The 16,701-nt window shown below is 40.3% G+C and overlaps 1 protein-coding gene across 1 annotated transcript in view; it reads left to right on the top strand.

The window, feature by feature from the left end:
- The first annotated feature begins 9,049 nt into the window (after positions 1–9,049).
- Positions 9,050–16,701, top strand: part of Mccc1 (methylcrotonyl-CoA carboxylase subunit 1) — a 46,109-nt gene continuing 38,457 nt past the window's right edge. Inside the window, exons 1-3 of the mRNA XM_034500442.2 lie at positions 9,050–9,215; positions 11,777–11,823; positions 13,917–14,053. Coding sequence (XP_034356333.1) covers positions 9,139–9,215; positions 11,777–11,823; positions 13,917–14,053 — 261 coding nt within the window. The 5' untranslated portion in view covers positions 9,050–9,138. The remainder of the gene's footprint in view (positions 9,216–11,776; positions 11,824–13,916; positions 14,054–16,701) is intronic.

Here is a 16,701-nt window from a genome sequence, read left to right as displayed (position 1 = left end):
AAGGAAGGAAGAAAGAAAGAGAAAGGAAGGAAGGAAGAAAGAAAGAAAGGAAGGAAGGAAGGAAGGAAGGAAGGAAGGAAGGAAGAAAGAGAAAGGCAGACAGAAAGGCAGACTGAGGGAGAAAGAGAGAAAGAAGGAAGTCAATCTAAGACATGAAAATAAAGTTTGAATTTTTAATGAAAACTTAAAGTGAAACAGTATTGGAAATGAAATAACAAACCAATTACAGAACTCAGTGGAAAGCTTTAGCAAGAGACTTGTTCATATCAAAACTGGAGAGTCAGGGACAGAAGACAAAGTCGAATTGACTCATCCTACAAAAGCTAATGAGAAACTTTTAACACTGTATGAATGGAACACGGGAGAGTCTGGAAACATCATAAAAAGACTGGAGACTTTTAGCTTTGCCAGCTGCCTGGGTTATTGGCACAGAAGAATGATGAGAAAACCATCGCTAAGGCATAGAGACCATCTTCAGTAAAATCATGGGAGATAACCTCTCAAACCTAGAGAAAGAGATGCATAGCCCAGTGTAAGAGGCCTGCCCAAAACAAAATAGACAAGACTGGAAAGGAAACTCCCATGGCATGCTACGTTTAAAACAAACACAGGATAAAGAAAGAGAATTGGAAGCTACAATGGAAAAGTCAAGTTACTCATAAATGGACTATTTAGAACAATACCTGATTGTCTGAAAGAAACCCTTAAAGCCAGAGGGGTCAGGAAAGATTCCAAGCTGAAAAAAAAAAAAAAAAAAAAAAAAAAAAAAAAAAAAAAAAAAAAAAAAAAAAAGAAAGAAACACTGCCAACCCAGACTACTATACTCAGCAAAACTATCCCTGAGAATTGGAGAAATAAAATTTTTTTCCATGCAAAGGATAGATAAAAGGAATTTACTACTACTAATCGAGCTCTACAGGGGGGACCAGAAGGAATGCTTCAGTCTGAGGAGAAGGCTAAACACAGCCAAGAGGTTACATAAATGAAATAAACAATACTGCAGCAGGAAATCCAAAGAGATATGAGAAAAACCCTGTTGGAAGAACTAAAGTGGGAGGATTAAGGAGAGGAAGAAGAAAAGGAAGAGGAGGAGCTAGGGAGAGTGGCGATGTAGGAGGTGCCATGGCTGACCACGCACCTACCGGGAGCAGTCCTGGGTAACAACTTATATCTAGGTTAGTTAATTGGGAAACATCTATAATGGTGAGCATCTTGTTGATTGAGCATTACCAAATATATAAAACCTTTGATTAATATTTAAGCATTAGAGTCTCATTTCTTACCAGGCCCTCATGGATGTCGGGATGGTCTGGGCACTGCCCAGCTTTGTAGAGACAGTGTGCAAGATTAGCAGAGCCATCTCCCTCGCTGGCATCTCGGGGTGGCAGGGCCAGTATCTCTGGCTGCCTGAGCCACGGCAGCAGCGAGAACACACCTCCGCAGCTTGCTCATGGCCGCAGGCCTAGGCTAGCCAGGAAAATGGCGGCTAATTAAGAAAAGCCAGATTGAATGCCGCTGTTTTAAATATCTCCCGCAACAAAACCCCACAAAACTAACGAAATGACAATTGATTTGTATTTTTTTTTTTTAAAGAACTATGAATGTTAGTTGTCTCAATTCCCTAATAAACAGACTAAAAGATTGGGTTAGAAAATAGGATCTATTTTTTTTCTGCCTCTAAGAAACATGCCTCACATCAAAATAGACATCACCCTAGAGTAAAAGATGTTTTTTTAAAGTATTCAAAACAAAAGAAACTAAAAATGCAAACACATTCTAATGTCTGATAAAATAGACTTCAAACCAAAACTAGCTTAAAGAGGTAAGGAGAGTGTGATGGTTTGTGTATGCTTGGCCCAGGGAGGTGTGGCCTTGTTGGAGTAGGTGTGTCATTGTGGGTGTGGGCTTTATTACTCTAGCCCTAGCTGCCTGGAAGCCAGTATTCTACTAGCAGCCTTCAGATGAAGATGTAGAAGCCAGCTCCTCCTGCACCATGCCTGCCTGGATGCTGCCATGTTCCTGCCTTGATGATAATGGACTGAACCTCTGAACTTGCAAGCCAGCCCCAATTAAATGGTGTCCTTGTAAGAGTTGCCTTGGTCATGGTGTCTGTTCACAGCAGTAAAACCCAAACTAAGGCAGAGAATTCTTCATTCTCATCAAAGGGAAAAAAAAAATCTACCAACAGTATACTACAATAGTAAACACATGTACACCAAACACAAGGGCACTCCATTTCATAAAAGAAGTACTGGTAGATCTAGAACCACAGATTGAACCCAACACAGTAATAGTGGGTGATTTCAATACCCCATTTTCACCAATAGAAAATGTTTTGAATAAGGAATGTTCCCCCGTAGCTCCTAGTATTTGAACGTTTGTTTCCCAGTTGCTGGCACTGTTTGCAGGGAATTTTGGTTGGAGTATTTGTGTACAGGACTTTTATCAGGCACACTCTTGTCTGCTGTAAGTCTGCTCACTTGTCACAATGTCTCAGTTTGACTTGAGCTGAATTTCTGCTTAGGCAGTAGCAGGGCTCAGTCCATAGCACAGGGCACTAGCTCAGAATAGCTTCCATGTGGATAGCAACTGTCTTCTCTGTGTGCTGACTATCAAGAAATAATTTGGTAGATTGAAGTATAAATAGACAAATTTTATAGATGGTATCAAAATATTGTAAATGAAAACTCCTGAAAGGAAGCTCTGTCTGTGGATACTGATTAGAATTTCAATACTGTGAAGAGATTAAACTGTTACAGGCCTAGAGGCTGATTGCCTCCTGTGTTAGAACTAACTAACATCTTGTGACTAATACACAGAAGCTTTAGTTAGCAGATGCAGTCACTCTCATCAGCAACCCCAAAGCTAAGAATGTCATAAGAAAGCATTTTAGTCGTAAAGCAAAGTCCCTTCTTCCTGTAACCACTGCTCAAATGCATCCACCAATTCATATAACTTGCCTCAGCTTATGAATTTTTGTTTTGCAAAACTACAAGACTTGGTGAAACTGCTTCCACTTTAGAACATGGGATTTAGGGTAACCTAAATCTGTGTTCCAGGCCATGCTCACTCAAATTGCTCAAGAACAAGCTATCTCTTACTTCCTTTAAGATAAGAACTGTGTTTTTCCTGACTTTAATTAATAGTGATTGTGTCAAGTTTGACTTGTAATAGTAAGGTTCAAGAGTTACATACCTCTCAGTAATTATACTGTGCCAAACCCTCTGCCCCGTATCTGTTCATATGCAAGATAGAGTATCTGAACTCTCATTTAAATTGTTCTTCCCTCAGTTGGTGTGAGGTTGATGGCTTTTCATACTTATTCACTGCGAAGTCAGTAAAAAGAAAAGACAGACAAGGATACGAGTGACTATAACAAGCGCAGGTTCAATTTGGGGGAGGGGACATCTTTAGTTAAATAAAACAAAACACTGAGCTTGCTTGTCTTCTTACAGGGTATGGTAGTTTAAGGGGAAAGGTGGGAAGGTAGAAGGGAATTGAAACGTTTCCTCTTTTGTCTCTAGGTTGGCCGGTGCTAGCAGTAACAAGGTAATAGTGAGATAAAGAATGTTAAGTGATGGGGCTGGACATGGCTCAGTGGTTAGGAGCACTGACTGCTCTGTAATGGGATCTGGTACCCTCTTTCGGTGTGTCTCTGAAGAGAAACAGTGTACCCACAGGGTGATCCATAAACGCCTCTTCATATTGGGCCACTTTCTCTCTTACATTAGAGGTTATTGCCTTAGTTCATCTGAGGTTCTGTATATATTAAGGAAAGTATAGCCTTATTCATACTTTGTGTTACCAAGGCAGCCATGTTTGTTGTGAGGGGAGAGGGCTGAGAAGTAAACCCCAAACTCATCAAGCTTTTTAAATGTTATACATGAGAGGAACTGAGAGGATTAAAGGGAGGGGAAACTATTTAGACTTATGTAGTATGAGAAAAGAATCTACATTTAATAAAGGGGGGAGTTAAAAAATACAAACAAAACAAAAAACCCGAAGGCCGTCTAAATCAACAAGGTCAAAGCTCGCTTGAACTCACAGACACTGAGGCAGCAAGCACAGGGGCAGTGCACATCTGTACCAGGTCCTTTGCATGTATATCATGGCTTCCAGTTTAGTGTTGTTATGAGATTCCCGCGTGTGTGAATGAGCGGGTCTCTATTTCTTGTGCCTTCTCTTGGGGGCTCTTTTCCTTCGGCTTGTTTGTTCTGTCCAATGCTAAGTCATTGTTTTTGTCTTATTTTATTATTATCCTTCAGAAGCCGATTTGGATTGTTGTGTTTGTTTTTTCTTTGGTTTTGTTTTTTGTTTGGTTTTGTTTTTCTGATGAGAGACAAATAGAAGGTAGATCTGGATGGAAGGGGAGGTAGAGAGGAACTGGGGAGAGTAATAGCAGGGGAAACTGCCGGGAGCCTCCTTCCCTGGAGAGGGTTGAAGTGAGACTCAGACCCACCCGAGTCAGGTGCAGCTTTAAAGACTGATGGTCTCTGGATGTTCTAGCTCTGTAGCTATACTAAATGCTTGTAGATAGCTTCTAACAGGTCCTAAAATATTTCTTGCTATTTCTGAGGGTAAAAATCTGCTGACTTAGACAACTAACACCTATCGTCTAACGGCTGCAGAAGTAAAGTAGCCTTTGTTCTGTCTCTGCAGGAATTACAGGGCTCTAACGTTCACCCTGCCTGTTGAAGTCACAGGAAGAAAAAAGGATACTTTGAAAAGTGATTTTAGCCTTTATTTCTAAGTTGTGAAAAGGTTCCTATGAAAGTTCTCTTTAAAGGGGAGAGGGTCTTGTAAGAAAAGGGGGATAAAAAGGGATCTAAGATAAAGGAGATAAGTGGGATCTAAGAAAAGCAAGATAAAAGGAGAATCACTAAAAAGGGGGGATAAGAGAATAATGCTAAGAAAAGCGAGATAAGGAGAATGTTCTCTTGTCCTCAGCACGTATACACCTTTCAGAATACATGATCACATGGTAAAATGTTCATCACAAGTTTATATATAAATTCAAATCATAAGTAGAATAAGAAGTTTACAACAAAGAATGTTTACATGCATATCCATTAGGAGTAATTATCTGGCTAAACATTCATCACCTGTCACAGCTCCACAGGTTCATAGAGAGTTAAAAACCTTAACTAAATTATTAGTGAGTTTTGTATAGATAAACCCAGTCAACATTTTATCTTCTGTCCTAGCACCTATAATAAATCATTCGTTCCCTTTTTATGACCTTTTGTTAATGGCTTTGCAACCTTTTGGAATGTGCTCTGAGTAGTAGACTGCCTGCTTGCTATCAGACGTGACAGTAAAGACTGGCAGACTTCTCACTGCGGTTTTCACTATCAGAAAGGATTTAATAGCAGTGTTATTAAAAGAGCTTAATAATTACTATAAATTTAGAAATTCTTAGAGGATCATCATTAAGGATTAAGAAATCATCTATTGGCCTATACAGCATCACTATGAGACAGTACATCTTTTTGTTCTGCAGAGATCGACTCAAAAGGGTGGGCTAATACCTAGTGATTGTTATATATGTTTAATAATAACAGGAAAAGTATATATATAAACAGTATATATATAACAGCAGGAATCTTTCCTAAAATGAATTTCTCCTGGGCCTTGCCTATTGGAGTTTTGTTGTAGATTTTTAATCCAAGGTAGAGTCACCTCAGGAAGATCACCTGCTAGTTATTAGCTTCTCCCATGTTGGCTCCTGACAGGAAATGGTAATCAGGATATATATTGATTGAGAAAAAAATCTATTTCCAAAAAGGAAAAAAAGGAATATCCAATGCTCTGATGGTTTTTGTTGTTTCTGTTGTAAAAATTTAAGTCCAAGGGGGAAAAAAGCTGTAGAAATAATTAGAAGCACGTACACAATTTTCCCTTGATTTTTGCAGTGCTCTTGAAATCAAGTGCAATTTTTCTGATCTTTCCAATAGAAATTAACATCAAGTCTGTGAGTGGCTTGGCAGCCTTCTAGCATCTGTGATACTGAGCTGGCCTTGCTCCATACTTTCTCAACTGGGGCATGTGGGGCTTAGGCAACTAGGACAATCTAGCTGGAAGAGGACATTTTAGTGAAAGAACCCTGTCATAATTTTAGAAGTCCCCCAACTAACATAGCTGAGGAAAAATAGCTTTAGCATATAAGAATCACAAATAAAAATTTAGACAAGTAGTTGTTCATCCCACTGGGCAAGAATAAGACCACTACCACAATTTTTGAGCCAAATTTGAAGCAAGCCTTGATAAGTAGTAGCAGGATGATGGACACTGTCCAGATCCATGACTGGAATTCCCAGGGAATGTCTGAGAAATACGTTAATCCCATGCTTATAAATCCCAAAACCTTGTAATTCTCATGTTCATCCAATGAGGGGCAAGCATACATCCTGATGTACTTCCTTGATATGTACCTACTAGCTAATTGGGACTAAACACATTCTGTGCAGTTGAGACAACCAATCTTGTTGACAAAAGTGAAAATATTATGTTCATAGCTTGGCCAGTGTGATGAAGCACATCTTGTGCAGTTGGGGCAACCAATATTGTTTATAGAAGTGAAACACAAACAACAGCCCCCAGCATTCCAGGAAGGTATCTGTTCTTGGACAAGCATGGTGTATGGGTTCTGGGCATTTTTTGTTTTATAGGTCTCTTAAACACAGTAATTAAAGCTTAAAATATAACTTTAGCTCTCACATAATAATAACAGAAAAGGAAAATCTATTTCATTTTTGAGTCAGGGTATGTACATGTGCTTTTGTCCATTCAAGGCTTATTTAGTATTAAGTGCCAAAAGTGAATAAGGATCCAACATTTCTTTTCCAGAAAGCTTAACCCTATCTCTTCTATTGAGTTAAAAAAAGAAACCATGCCTGGGTTTTGTCAAACAGTGGTCAAGTGTCTATGAACACATTTTCTTTTCTTTCAAACATTAACATGATCAACAGTGACTTCTCAATAGTAAGCCAATCTTACATTTCTACAATAAAATTTACCTTTTTATATATCACTGTATGTTTTAGTTAATGTTTATATGGGATTTTTCCATTAATACCCACAATAGCAATTGACTATCAATGTGTGTGTGAAGTACATGTTGTTTTATTGATTTTGGCATCAATGTTATCTTCACTTCATAGAAAGAACTTAAAAATTTTCCATCTTTTTGTGCTCTATAAAAAATTAATAGCATTGCAGTGAACCATCGTTTATTATGTATTGATTTTTTTTTTAGCTAGAGAACGTGAGCTTTTCATGAATTGGGGTAGAGGTAAAGAAGGGCTCAGAATGGAAAGAAGGATTGTTCTTTGATCATACAGTCTCATTCCCCTGCACCAATGGTTTGTTTAGATCTTGTCTCTTTTCAGACATCTATTTTAGTAAACAGTATTTTCTTGTAAAATCCATTTCATTTCTGGTTTGTTCAAAGTTGTGCAAAATTAGCTTCTTGGTAATTTATTGTTTTTTCTATATTTGATTTTCCTACTTTTAAAATATTATGTCAAGACCAGTGTGGTGGTGCACACATTCAGTCCTAGCCCTTGGGAGGCAGAGGCAGGCTCTCAAACTCTGTGAGTTTGAGGTCAGCCTGGTCTATAGAGTGAGTTCCAGGACAGTCAGGGCTACATAGAGACACCCTGTCTCAAAAAGGAAAAAAAAAAATCATGTGAGATTTTTTTTTCCTCTTCATTTCTTGCTTATTTGGGGGTCATGTTTACTTTTTTTGTTGCTCTTAAAATATATTGTACATTCATTTTAAGTACAAGATGGAAACAATTTCTCCCCAGAAAACAGTGTGTGGTTTATTAAAAAAAGGGGGAGGGAGGCGGGGGGGGGGGACGGGACTCTTTACACCTGAAACAGCGTAAAAGTAAACAACTAAATTAAAACCTAAGGAAATGTTAACCACAAGTAACAGTGAGAAAATATTAACCTCTGTAGAGTTCTTATAACTCTGTAGGGGGGTGGAAAAGGTATCCAGCCACACAAACAAAGCCAGTGGCAATTACTCCCAAGTGACATTTTGAAACTATTTGATGACTCTACTAATAAAAGTTTAAAATTCAATATAAGATATTCTTCTATTCATAATCGTCTTTCTGAAAGAAGGAATTCATTATTGGTGAATTACAGAGGAGTGGGTTCTCTTTTGCTGGCCAATGGGCCAGATAACTTGGAACCATCTGGAAAATACACAAGCAAGCCAATTTGTATCCAGAGCTTCTAAAAGTTCAAAACTTTCAAGAAAACATCTTAGATTTTAAAGACAGGTTCAGGCATAGCCCGGACTGTTCTCGAACTTGTTCTACGGGTTAGGGTAAGCTTGAACTCCTGATCCTCCTGCCTCCACTTCTCTCCCCTTATTTCTAATTATTTTCTTAGGTATTTTCTTAGTTCTTGGATTTATTTGTCCTTTGGCATTAGTTTTCTGAACTCACTAATTTATTCCTCTTTATATTTGTTTTCCTTTCGCATTCATGTTTACTTTTTAATCATCTTATTTACTTTAGTTTTTGAGACACAGCCTCAATGTATTGCTCAGGCTGGCGTGGGACTCACTGTGTAAGTCAATCTTCTAACCACAATCCTTCCGCTTCAGCTCCTGGGATTGCAAATATGTGCCTCTATGCCCTATTTCTTTTTGAACATGTAACCCTTCGATGGGTTGTTTCACTTACTGTGCTTCCCACCCCCCATATGAGCCCTGCCCCAGCTGTATCAAATACCTACAGATAGTTTTTACTGTGTCTTTGTTTCCTAGATATTCTGCCACGTAGTTTCGATTACTCCTTTTTCCTGATGTTTATTGAAAACGCTACCATTTTGAGTGGTGGTTTGAAAGACTCCGCATTTTCCTCTCCGGCTCTGAGCTAACGTAGACCTGGCCCCGCCCCTCCAGATGAAGCCCAGCCCCTCAGTGTTCACCCCCACCCCTCAGGCACATGGCCCAATCAGCTAATCGGTGCCTATGAGACACCCAGTTCTATGATTGGCTCTTGCGGAGACGCCCACTTGCTCTTTGCCGGTACGGTGGCCGGCAGGGGACAAGAGACTTGCGCAGGGACGTTTTCACGAGTAAACCGAGCAGCTTTTGGTGTCAACCGGGGCGCTGAGGAGATGGCGGCGGCGGCGCTATTGGCTGCGGTGGACAGGAATCAGTTGCGGCGGGTCCCGATCCTGCTGCTGCAGCCGAGGTGACTCGTGATGGCAACGGGCGGGTGCACGGGTTACGGGGTCCGTGCGCGGCCGGCCGGGACGCGGGGCGCTGGGTCACGTGAGCAGCCCTTTAAGTGTCTGTGTGTAGTTTAGGTAGGAGCTATCCCACTGCAGCCTTTTGCCTCTTCCAACAGTCCCATCCGTCTTGGCTGATTTTTGCTCCGAGCTTGCGGGGCTGGGCACCCCGCACGCCGCTGCAACTGAAGATGGCATACATAGCTAGCGGCTAGCGCCAGGACTCCTTTCCCAAAATCGCTTTCAGCTCAGCTCCCCCATTTTTGAGTGCAATTCAGAGGATTCCTAGAGATCTTTCCCATTGCTGGAAAAAATCAAATTAATGAGAGATGAGTTTTGTCTAACTCTCTTGTTCACAAGTTTGAACAAAGCTGACAGACCCCGGATCCTTTTGGAGATGAAGCTCCGCGCTTTGGGGACAATGAAAACTCCCGAGTGGTGTAGGTAGATTGCTTCATCATAAACATCACCTCCTCGTATTCTGAAAGACGTGCTGGCCCAAGGGCAAGAGCTGCCTACAGAAGGTTAGCTTAGCTGCACACTACACCTGTGACCTTGGCCAAGTTACCTAGTACCTGTGCTTCAGTTTCTTCTCCTAGGAGAGAAGGTGATGATACTTGTATCTAGGGGAGATGATATTTAGACGATACTAGTCCCCTTGTTTGTCCAAATCAACGCATGAATAAAAATTTAGCCACATTATGGTCCATTCAACAAACAGTGGTCGATGCCCCGGATTTTCGATGAATACTAAAATACAGGTCTTTACCCTATGTTGTAAATAAGAAAGATGGTGAAAGTCATATTAATGTTGTTTTCCTACCTGTCAATCTCTTTACGTTTCCTAGAACACTACAGACTCATTTCCCTCTTTCTCAAAGCTTTGTTATAGCTGTCATCCTGCTAATCGTTTTTAAAATTAAAACTGTTTCCAGCATGAGAATTTTACTTTTTTTTTTTTTTTTTTTTTTTTACTTGCCAGCCATGATTCCTCTAATACCTCAGAGAAAAGAATTCCAAGTAGTAAGATTCTATGAATGAGAAAGGCTGTCTTAACCAGTGAATTATCTCCTGGCAGGCAATTTACTCATCTTGTTTAAATGTTTTGAGATGTAGCAAAAAGAACTTTGAAAAATAGGATAGAGAAATCAGAACATTGTCAAGATAGAGGATTGCAGTTAAGGAGTGTGTCTATCTGTCTGACTCAGTCTTCACTAGCTGAAAGGAAAAAAAGCTTTAGGCTATCAGGGGTCCCCGGTTGAATACAAGACAAAGCTGTCATTTCACAGGCATGACTGGAAAGGCCTTATACCTGGAGAGGTTAGGGGGGAAACAGTACTTTAAGCCAGAAAATTCCTTTAAAAAAGATCAAGAAAGTTAAGTCTTTCTCATTAAAGAGCAAGAATGTGAGGTGGGCTGAATTGGAAAGATTTGTGAGAGCACCAGTCTCTGAGGAAGCCATCCGTAGAGCGATCATGCCAAAGATGTATGTTTTCCCAGTAGGCTCCAGAATGACAGGATCTGATGAAGTGTGCCTCCCAGGATGCTAAGTGTATGGTGTTCCCCGAATGACCCCTGGGAGATACTAGTCCAGCTGGTTGCATAGTTACATGCAAAGGGTGTATGCATATTGTTGCAGTCATCTGCTGTCTAATGCATCCTGTGATCTTTGTGCTTTATGAAGGAACCAAGCTCATCAGTCTATATATAACCATGGTTTTTTTGGGAAAATCATATGCTTTAAAACTGGGCTTCAAGATCGCCTCTGACGGAATGGGAGCTGTAGGTTAAGCACTTGGCTAGCATATCTGTGGCCCTCTGAAACTTAAATTCATCTATTTGTAAAGGTTATTCCTTGCTATATGAGTTTTCTCATTGGGAGGGTATTAATGAAAAGGAGACTAAGAAACCCCAAGGTGGAGGGATCTGACTGTGGACAAGCATGTGGTGAAGCGTAACCAGAGGGGACCAGAGCATAACCAGCATTTCTTATTCCTATCATCCCTGCTCAGCTTCCTTCCTTTAATGTATCTGGCTTGATGTCAATGCTGCCTTACCAGAGGGTTGCATTCAGTTGTATTTTTAAACTGTTGTTTGATTTAATAAGATAGAACAGAAAGCATCAAAATGCAGAGTCTGTGTGCCAGGTAGTTTTTTACTATTACTTACAGTCCAACAGGAAGGTTTGTTTGTTTGTTTGTTTTGTTTTGTTTTAAGCTGAGGTAGATGGTTTTAAAGCACCTTAGCTTTTTCATTGTCTCTCTGGCCAGATGCCAGCTTCAGATATTTATTAAACAGGATAGGTGACTCATTCAAAGACATGATCAGAAAGGGAAACAGGCCAGGACGGAGCATCCCAGGTTCCAGATAAGTTTCCTTTCCACAGAGTCTTACTAAATCCCTTTGCTAATGGGCTTAGGATTGACCTTCCACCATATCTGGACTTGTGTATACGTTTTGAAAGAGCAGCAGCTGATCTTGTATGTTGTGATGAATCATGATTCTGTTTGGGTTTATGTTGTAGGGAATGGGCGTGGAAGCCTAGAACCATGAAGTACGGAACAACCCCAGGTACCTGCAGCCTTTGTTCAGCTTTGCATCAGAGTGTGAGCCAAGAAAAAGAAATGTTTGATCTTTAACATGTGCACATAAAATTAGCACTCACAAACCTTCATACTTTTGATTGTCACAATAACTTTCTTTTTTCTTCTTTTCTTTTCTTTCTTTCTTTTTTTGTTTTTGTTTTTTGTTTGTTTGTTTGTTTGTTTTTCGAGACAGGGTTTCTCTGTGTAGCCCTGGCTGTCCTGGAACTCACTCTGTAGACCAGGCTGGCCTCGAACTCAGAAATCTGCCTGCCTCTGCCTCCCAAGTGCTGGGATTAAAGGTGTGCACCACCACTGCTCGGCAATAACTTTCTTATTAGTGCCAAGTCACCAGTTTTGCCTTCTATGTCAAGTCCTTTGTGCTATTGAGTGTGAATTTTGATGTGCAGTGATGGAGAACATCTTAAATTTTTTGAGACAGGGTCTTTCTACATAGTCCTGGCTGGCCTGGAACTCACTCTGTAGATCAGGCTGGCCTGGAACTCACAGAGATCCACCTGCCTCTGCCTCCCAAGTACTAGGATCAAAGGCGTGCAACACCATTCCTGATGAGGACATTTTATATTAATGTAATTTCTGCCTTTTAATAAAGGCACTGCTGCTTTCTTCAAGTGAAGTTTTCCAGGGAATTCTGAAATGCAAAACAAATGCAAGTGTAATGGAATAAACTCTGGTTGTGTGGCTATGACCCCTACCTATACTAGATTGCAGCAGCCTCAGTGGGCTGTTATGGTGCTTGGAATATTTAGATCTTATGGGAAAACATTTTAAGTTACAGAAAACCTTATTTTTTTTTTTAAAGAAAAACCTGATTTTAAACTCTCAGCATTTATCTTGTGTGATGATATGAAACTGTTTATCATATTCTTTTTCTAGATCAGCCAATTTTTTTTTGACCCGGTTGAAACAAAAGGAAATAATGAATCTCTTAGGCACCCAGAATTAAATATAAATCATCAGGTGACAGTGCAGGCAATAGTGTAAGAATCGTCACCCGCTACAGTATATTATCTTACATAAGTGGCTATCTTATGGATGAACCATGAGTTTGTGAACAGGACATGATCAGTATAAATGACTTTTTAAGAAATAAACTAGAAAGAACTATGCAGACTGATTGGCAAAAGAAGTGGCCCATGTTATTGGGCATACTTGAAATGCCTGTACTAATTAGGTTTAGGTTAATAAAGGTGGATTCTAGTAATGGGAAGGAATGAGAAGGAACAGAAGGAATGTCTCAAGAGATAGTGCAGGAAAGCATTGAGAAGCCACCTGGTTTGACCGAATAAGAGCTGGCCTCCTGAGAAAAGTCGGTGATAAGAGTGTCTGTGGCAAGAAGCCATGGTTTGATTTGATGATGTTAAGTTGACAAGGAGACTTTCCCATGGAAATTGACATTGGAGAGATAGAAACCATTCGTGAGCCAGAGCTGCTCGCTGAGAGTGCAGGTGTTTCCAACATAGCAGGGATGGCATGCCACAGCGTCAGCAGGATGTTTCCATGACGTGGTAAGAGAGAAAAACTGAGAACCAAGTCTGGTCTCCTTCATACTGCAGTTCTTGATTTAAATGTCCTACCCTTCCCATATGAAGATCACACAGTATGTTTTTTTAAGCTTTATATATCTTTTTTGTTTTTGTTGTTGGTGGGTTTTTTGTTTGTTTGTTTTTTGTTTTGTTTTGTTTTTGTTTTTTGTTTTTTTGTTTTTTGAGACAGGGTTTCTCTGTGTAGCTCTGGCTGTCCTGGAACTCACTCTGTAGACCAGGCTGGCCTCGAACTCAGAAATCCGCCTGCCTCTGCCTCCCAAGTGCTGGGACTAAAGGCGTGCGCCACAGCTGCCCGGCTTTATGTATCTTTTACGAGTAACTTGAGTTTGCATTAACAGAGGTATCATGAATGTTAGAGAATAGAAAAGAAATCCACTATCTAATAATAAGACGGTAATTTTAGTCGTTCATATGCAGTTTCAGTAAAACAAACCCTTATGGGCTGACTAATAACATATCTTCATTTCTTATTTCCCAATAACATTTGGGTCTTATCCTCATGGTTTTTTAACAGGAGGAAGCATTACCAAGGTCCTCATTGCAAACAGAGGAGAAATTGCCTGCAGGGTGATACGAACAGCCAAAAAAATGGGTGTGCAGTCTGTGGCTGTGTACAGTGAGGCCGACAGGAATTCCATGCATGTAGATATGGTATGTTGGTAAAAGCTGGAGACAGACTCTTGTTAGTGATTGTGTGTATTTGCTGTGTGTCCGGTTCAGCTCCTTAAATTATATTTATTTTTATTTCATGTACATTGGTGTTTTGCCTGTGTGTATGGCTGTAGAACTGGCGCTATAGACAACTGTGGGTGCTGGGAATTGAACCCAGGTTCTCTGGAAGAGCAGACAGTGCTCTTAACCACTGAGTCATCTCTCCAGACCTAATAATGATTAAGTTTAGTTGTAGACATTGTATTTTTAAATTTTTAATTGGTGTATTTTTGTTGTTATTATTGTTTTGGTGTTTGTTTATTTGTTTGTTTGAGACAGGGTTTCTCTGTGTAGCTCTGGCTGTCCAGGAACTCTCTCTGTAGATAACACTGGCCTCGAATTCACAGAGATCTGACTCCGTCTGCCTCCCAAGTGCTGGGTTCAAAGGTGTGCACCACCACTGCCCAGCTCAATTTAATCCTTTGTGATAACAGTCGATGTTTGCAAGTGTGAACAAGGTTTATGTAGGTGGGTTCCAGTTACTCAGTAAGCACTCCTCTTGGAGACACGTTTAAGATATAACACCAGTTGAACCAAACAGTATGTTCGGTCACATGATTTATAGGCAAGGTACTTGGTCTCATTGGGGACTGCTTCATTCCGAGCCCCTGATATTCAAGGACAAAATGGATCCAGATGCTTGGTAACAGTGATTAGCTGCTGGCTTTAGCTACCTCAGACAAGTCATTTGATGTTTCTGAACTGTAGTTTGTCAGGAAAATCCCAGATAAAAACACCATCGCTTTTGAAGTGTGTTCCCAGTTATTACTGGTTCTTATCTGCCAGACAGAGCTCTGGCAGAGATGAGTTCAACTGTGGGCTTTTAGGCCCCCAGCAAGACTGCATGCCTCAGTTTGAGTTCCTGGACCAGCTTCAGTTCAACTTTAAAAAAAAAAAAATCATAGTAAACTACTTCCTCTTGTTGGATATAAGTCATCTTGCTGTCTTTCAGGCCTCTGCCCTTTCTCCTTTCTCTGTGCCCTTTTCTGGACCCCCACCCACCTGTATAATTTTGACCATAAATGTGGAGGTTCAGATGTCAAGACTTGACCCATCTCTTTCCCCGTGCAGTCACTCGCTCTAGATCAATCCTACCTCTCCCCTTTAAGGGAGGTCCCCAGATCTCTGCTTTGCAGCTCAGACTTCCTTTTGAACATGGGTGTCCACAGACACCCCACTGCCCATTTATCAGATACTAAACCAATGTGTCCTCACGCTGAACTCAGATATTTTATCTATACTCAACTTGATTTTTTTACATGCTTCCATCCCCAGTTGACAACACCACCTTTGCTTATGAAAACAATGATGCAGAGATCTGGGTGTCTTTAAAGTCTCCTTCCTCTTCCCACTTTATACACTTCATCCCTCCCTTGTTTAGAACACACTAAGCCTTCAAACTGTCTTCTCCTGCTCCGCTCTTAGGATCTGTGTCTTGCATTTCAGCCAGACAAGTTCTGAACCAAAGTTGGTTCATGTAGTTTAATTGCTTTAAACCTTTTTGTCTGACTCTTCAAGTTAGGAGTACTTTTTAAAAAACAGGTAACGCTTGATGTTGGTAAAGATGAGTAGGACTGGTGTTCAATTGAGATGATTCTTAGTGAAACCCAAGCACTGATAGGCCAGGAACTATTAAAATGCACACATCCTTTTTTTTTTTTTAATAATCTATTTTTATTTTACATGGATTGTAAAATGTGTGTATGTCTATGTGAAGGTATCGGATCCCCCTTAGGCTGGAGTTACAGATAGTTGTGATCCGACATACAAGTGCTGGGAATTGAACCAGGGTCCTCTGGAAGAGCAGCCAATGCTCTTAACCACTGAACCAGTTCTCCAGCCCAAATACACACATTCTTAACCCTGTCCTGCAAACATTTGCTTAGGTCTGTGACCCCAACATAGACTCACATATATATGCATACAGGTATTTAAAGAATTTTCTCAGCCTTGCCTGTGTCTGGTGCTATGCTACTACAACTCAAATTCAAGTGAAGAGACTTGTGATTGAATGAACCATGGTACCTCCATTCTGTATAACTTTTCTACACAGTGAGCTATACACCTGTATGGTAGCAAAGAAGCACCGCAATACATAATGTTAACAAAAAACAATTTCAGAAGATTGGCAAATAGTATGATTCTATTAGCATAAAACTATGACTATGTGCGCTTATGTTTATATGAACAAATAAAAATATGGATATGGAAAAAATGTTCTAAGCTGCTTATAGTGGAAAACATGTCTGGGGAGGACTGTAGTGAAGACAGGGTGGTATCCAAGGCCAATTTGCCATTGTATTATTGTCCGTGGTTTTCAGAATGAGAATGGACCTGTGTTTTGTGAAGTTAAAAGTTAAAATATAATTTTGGGTGTTTTTCTGCCTTCCCCCCACCCAAAATCTCATTATAAGTTCTATATAAAAATCTCATTATAAGTTCTATAAAAAATCCAAATGTTTTTACTTCCCAGATACCTCATGAAATCTGTGTTATCACTGGTCCCTTGACCCCTCATTTACTATGATCCAGCCACATAAGCTTTCCTTGGTTGTTTACATAGACCAGGTTCCTCTCCACCTCTGGGC

The sequence above is a fragment of the Arvicanthis niloticus genome, chromosome 4, assembly GCF_011762505.2.
Source record: "Arvicanthis niloticus isolate mArvNil1 chromosome 4, mArvNil1.pat.X, whole genome shotgun sequence".
NCBI lineage: Eukaryota > Metazoa > Chordata > Mammalia > Rodentia > Muridae > Arvicanthis > Arvicanthis niloticus.
The sequence above is the reverse complement of the archived record's forward strand: the minus strand, read 5'-3'. Positions and strand labels throughout refer to the sequence as shown.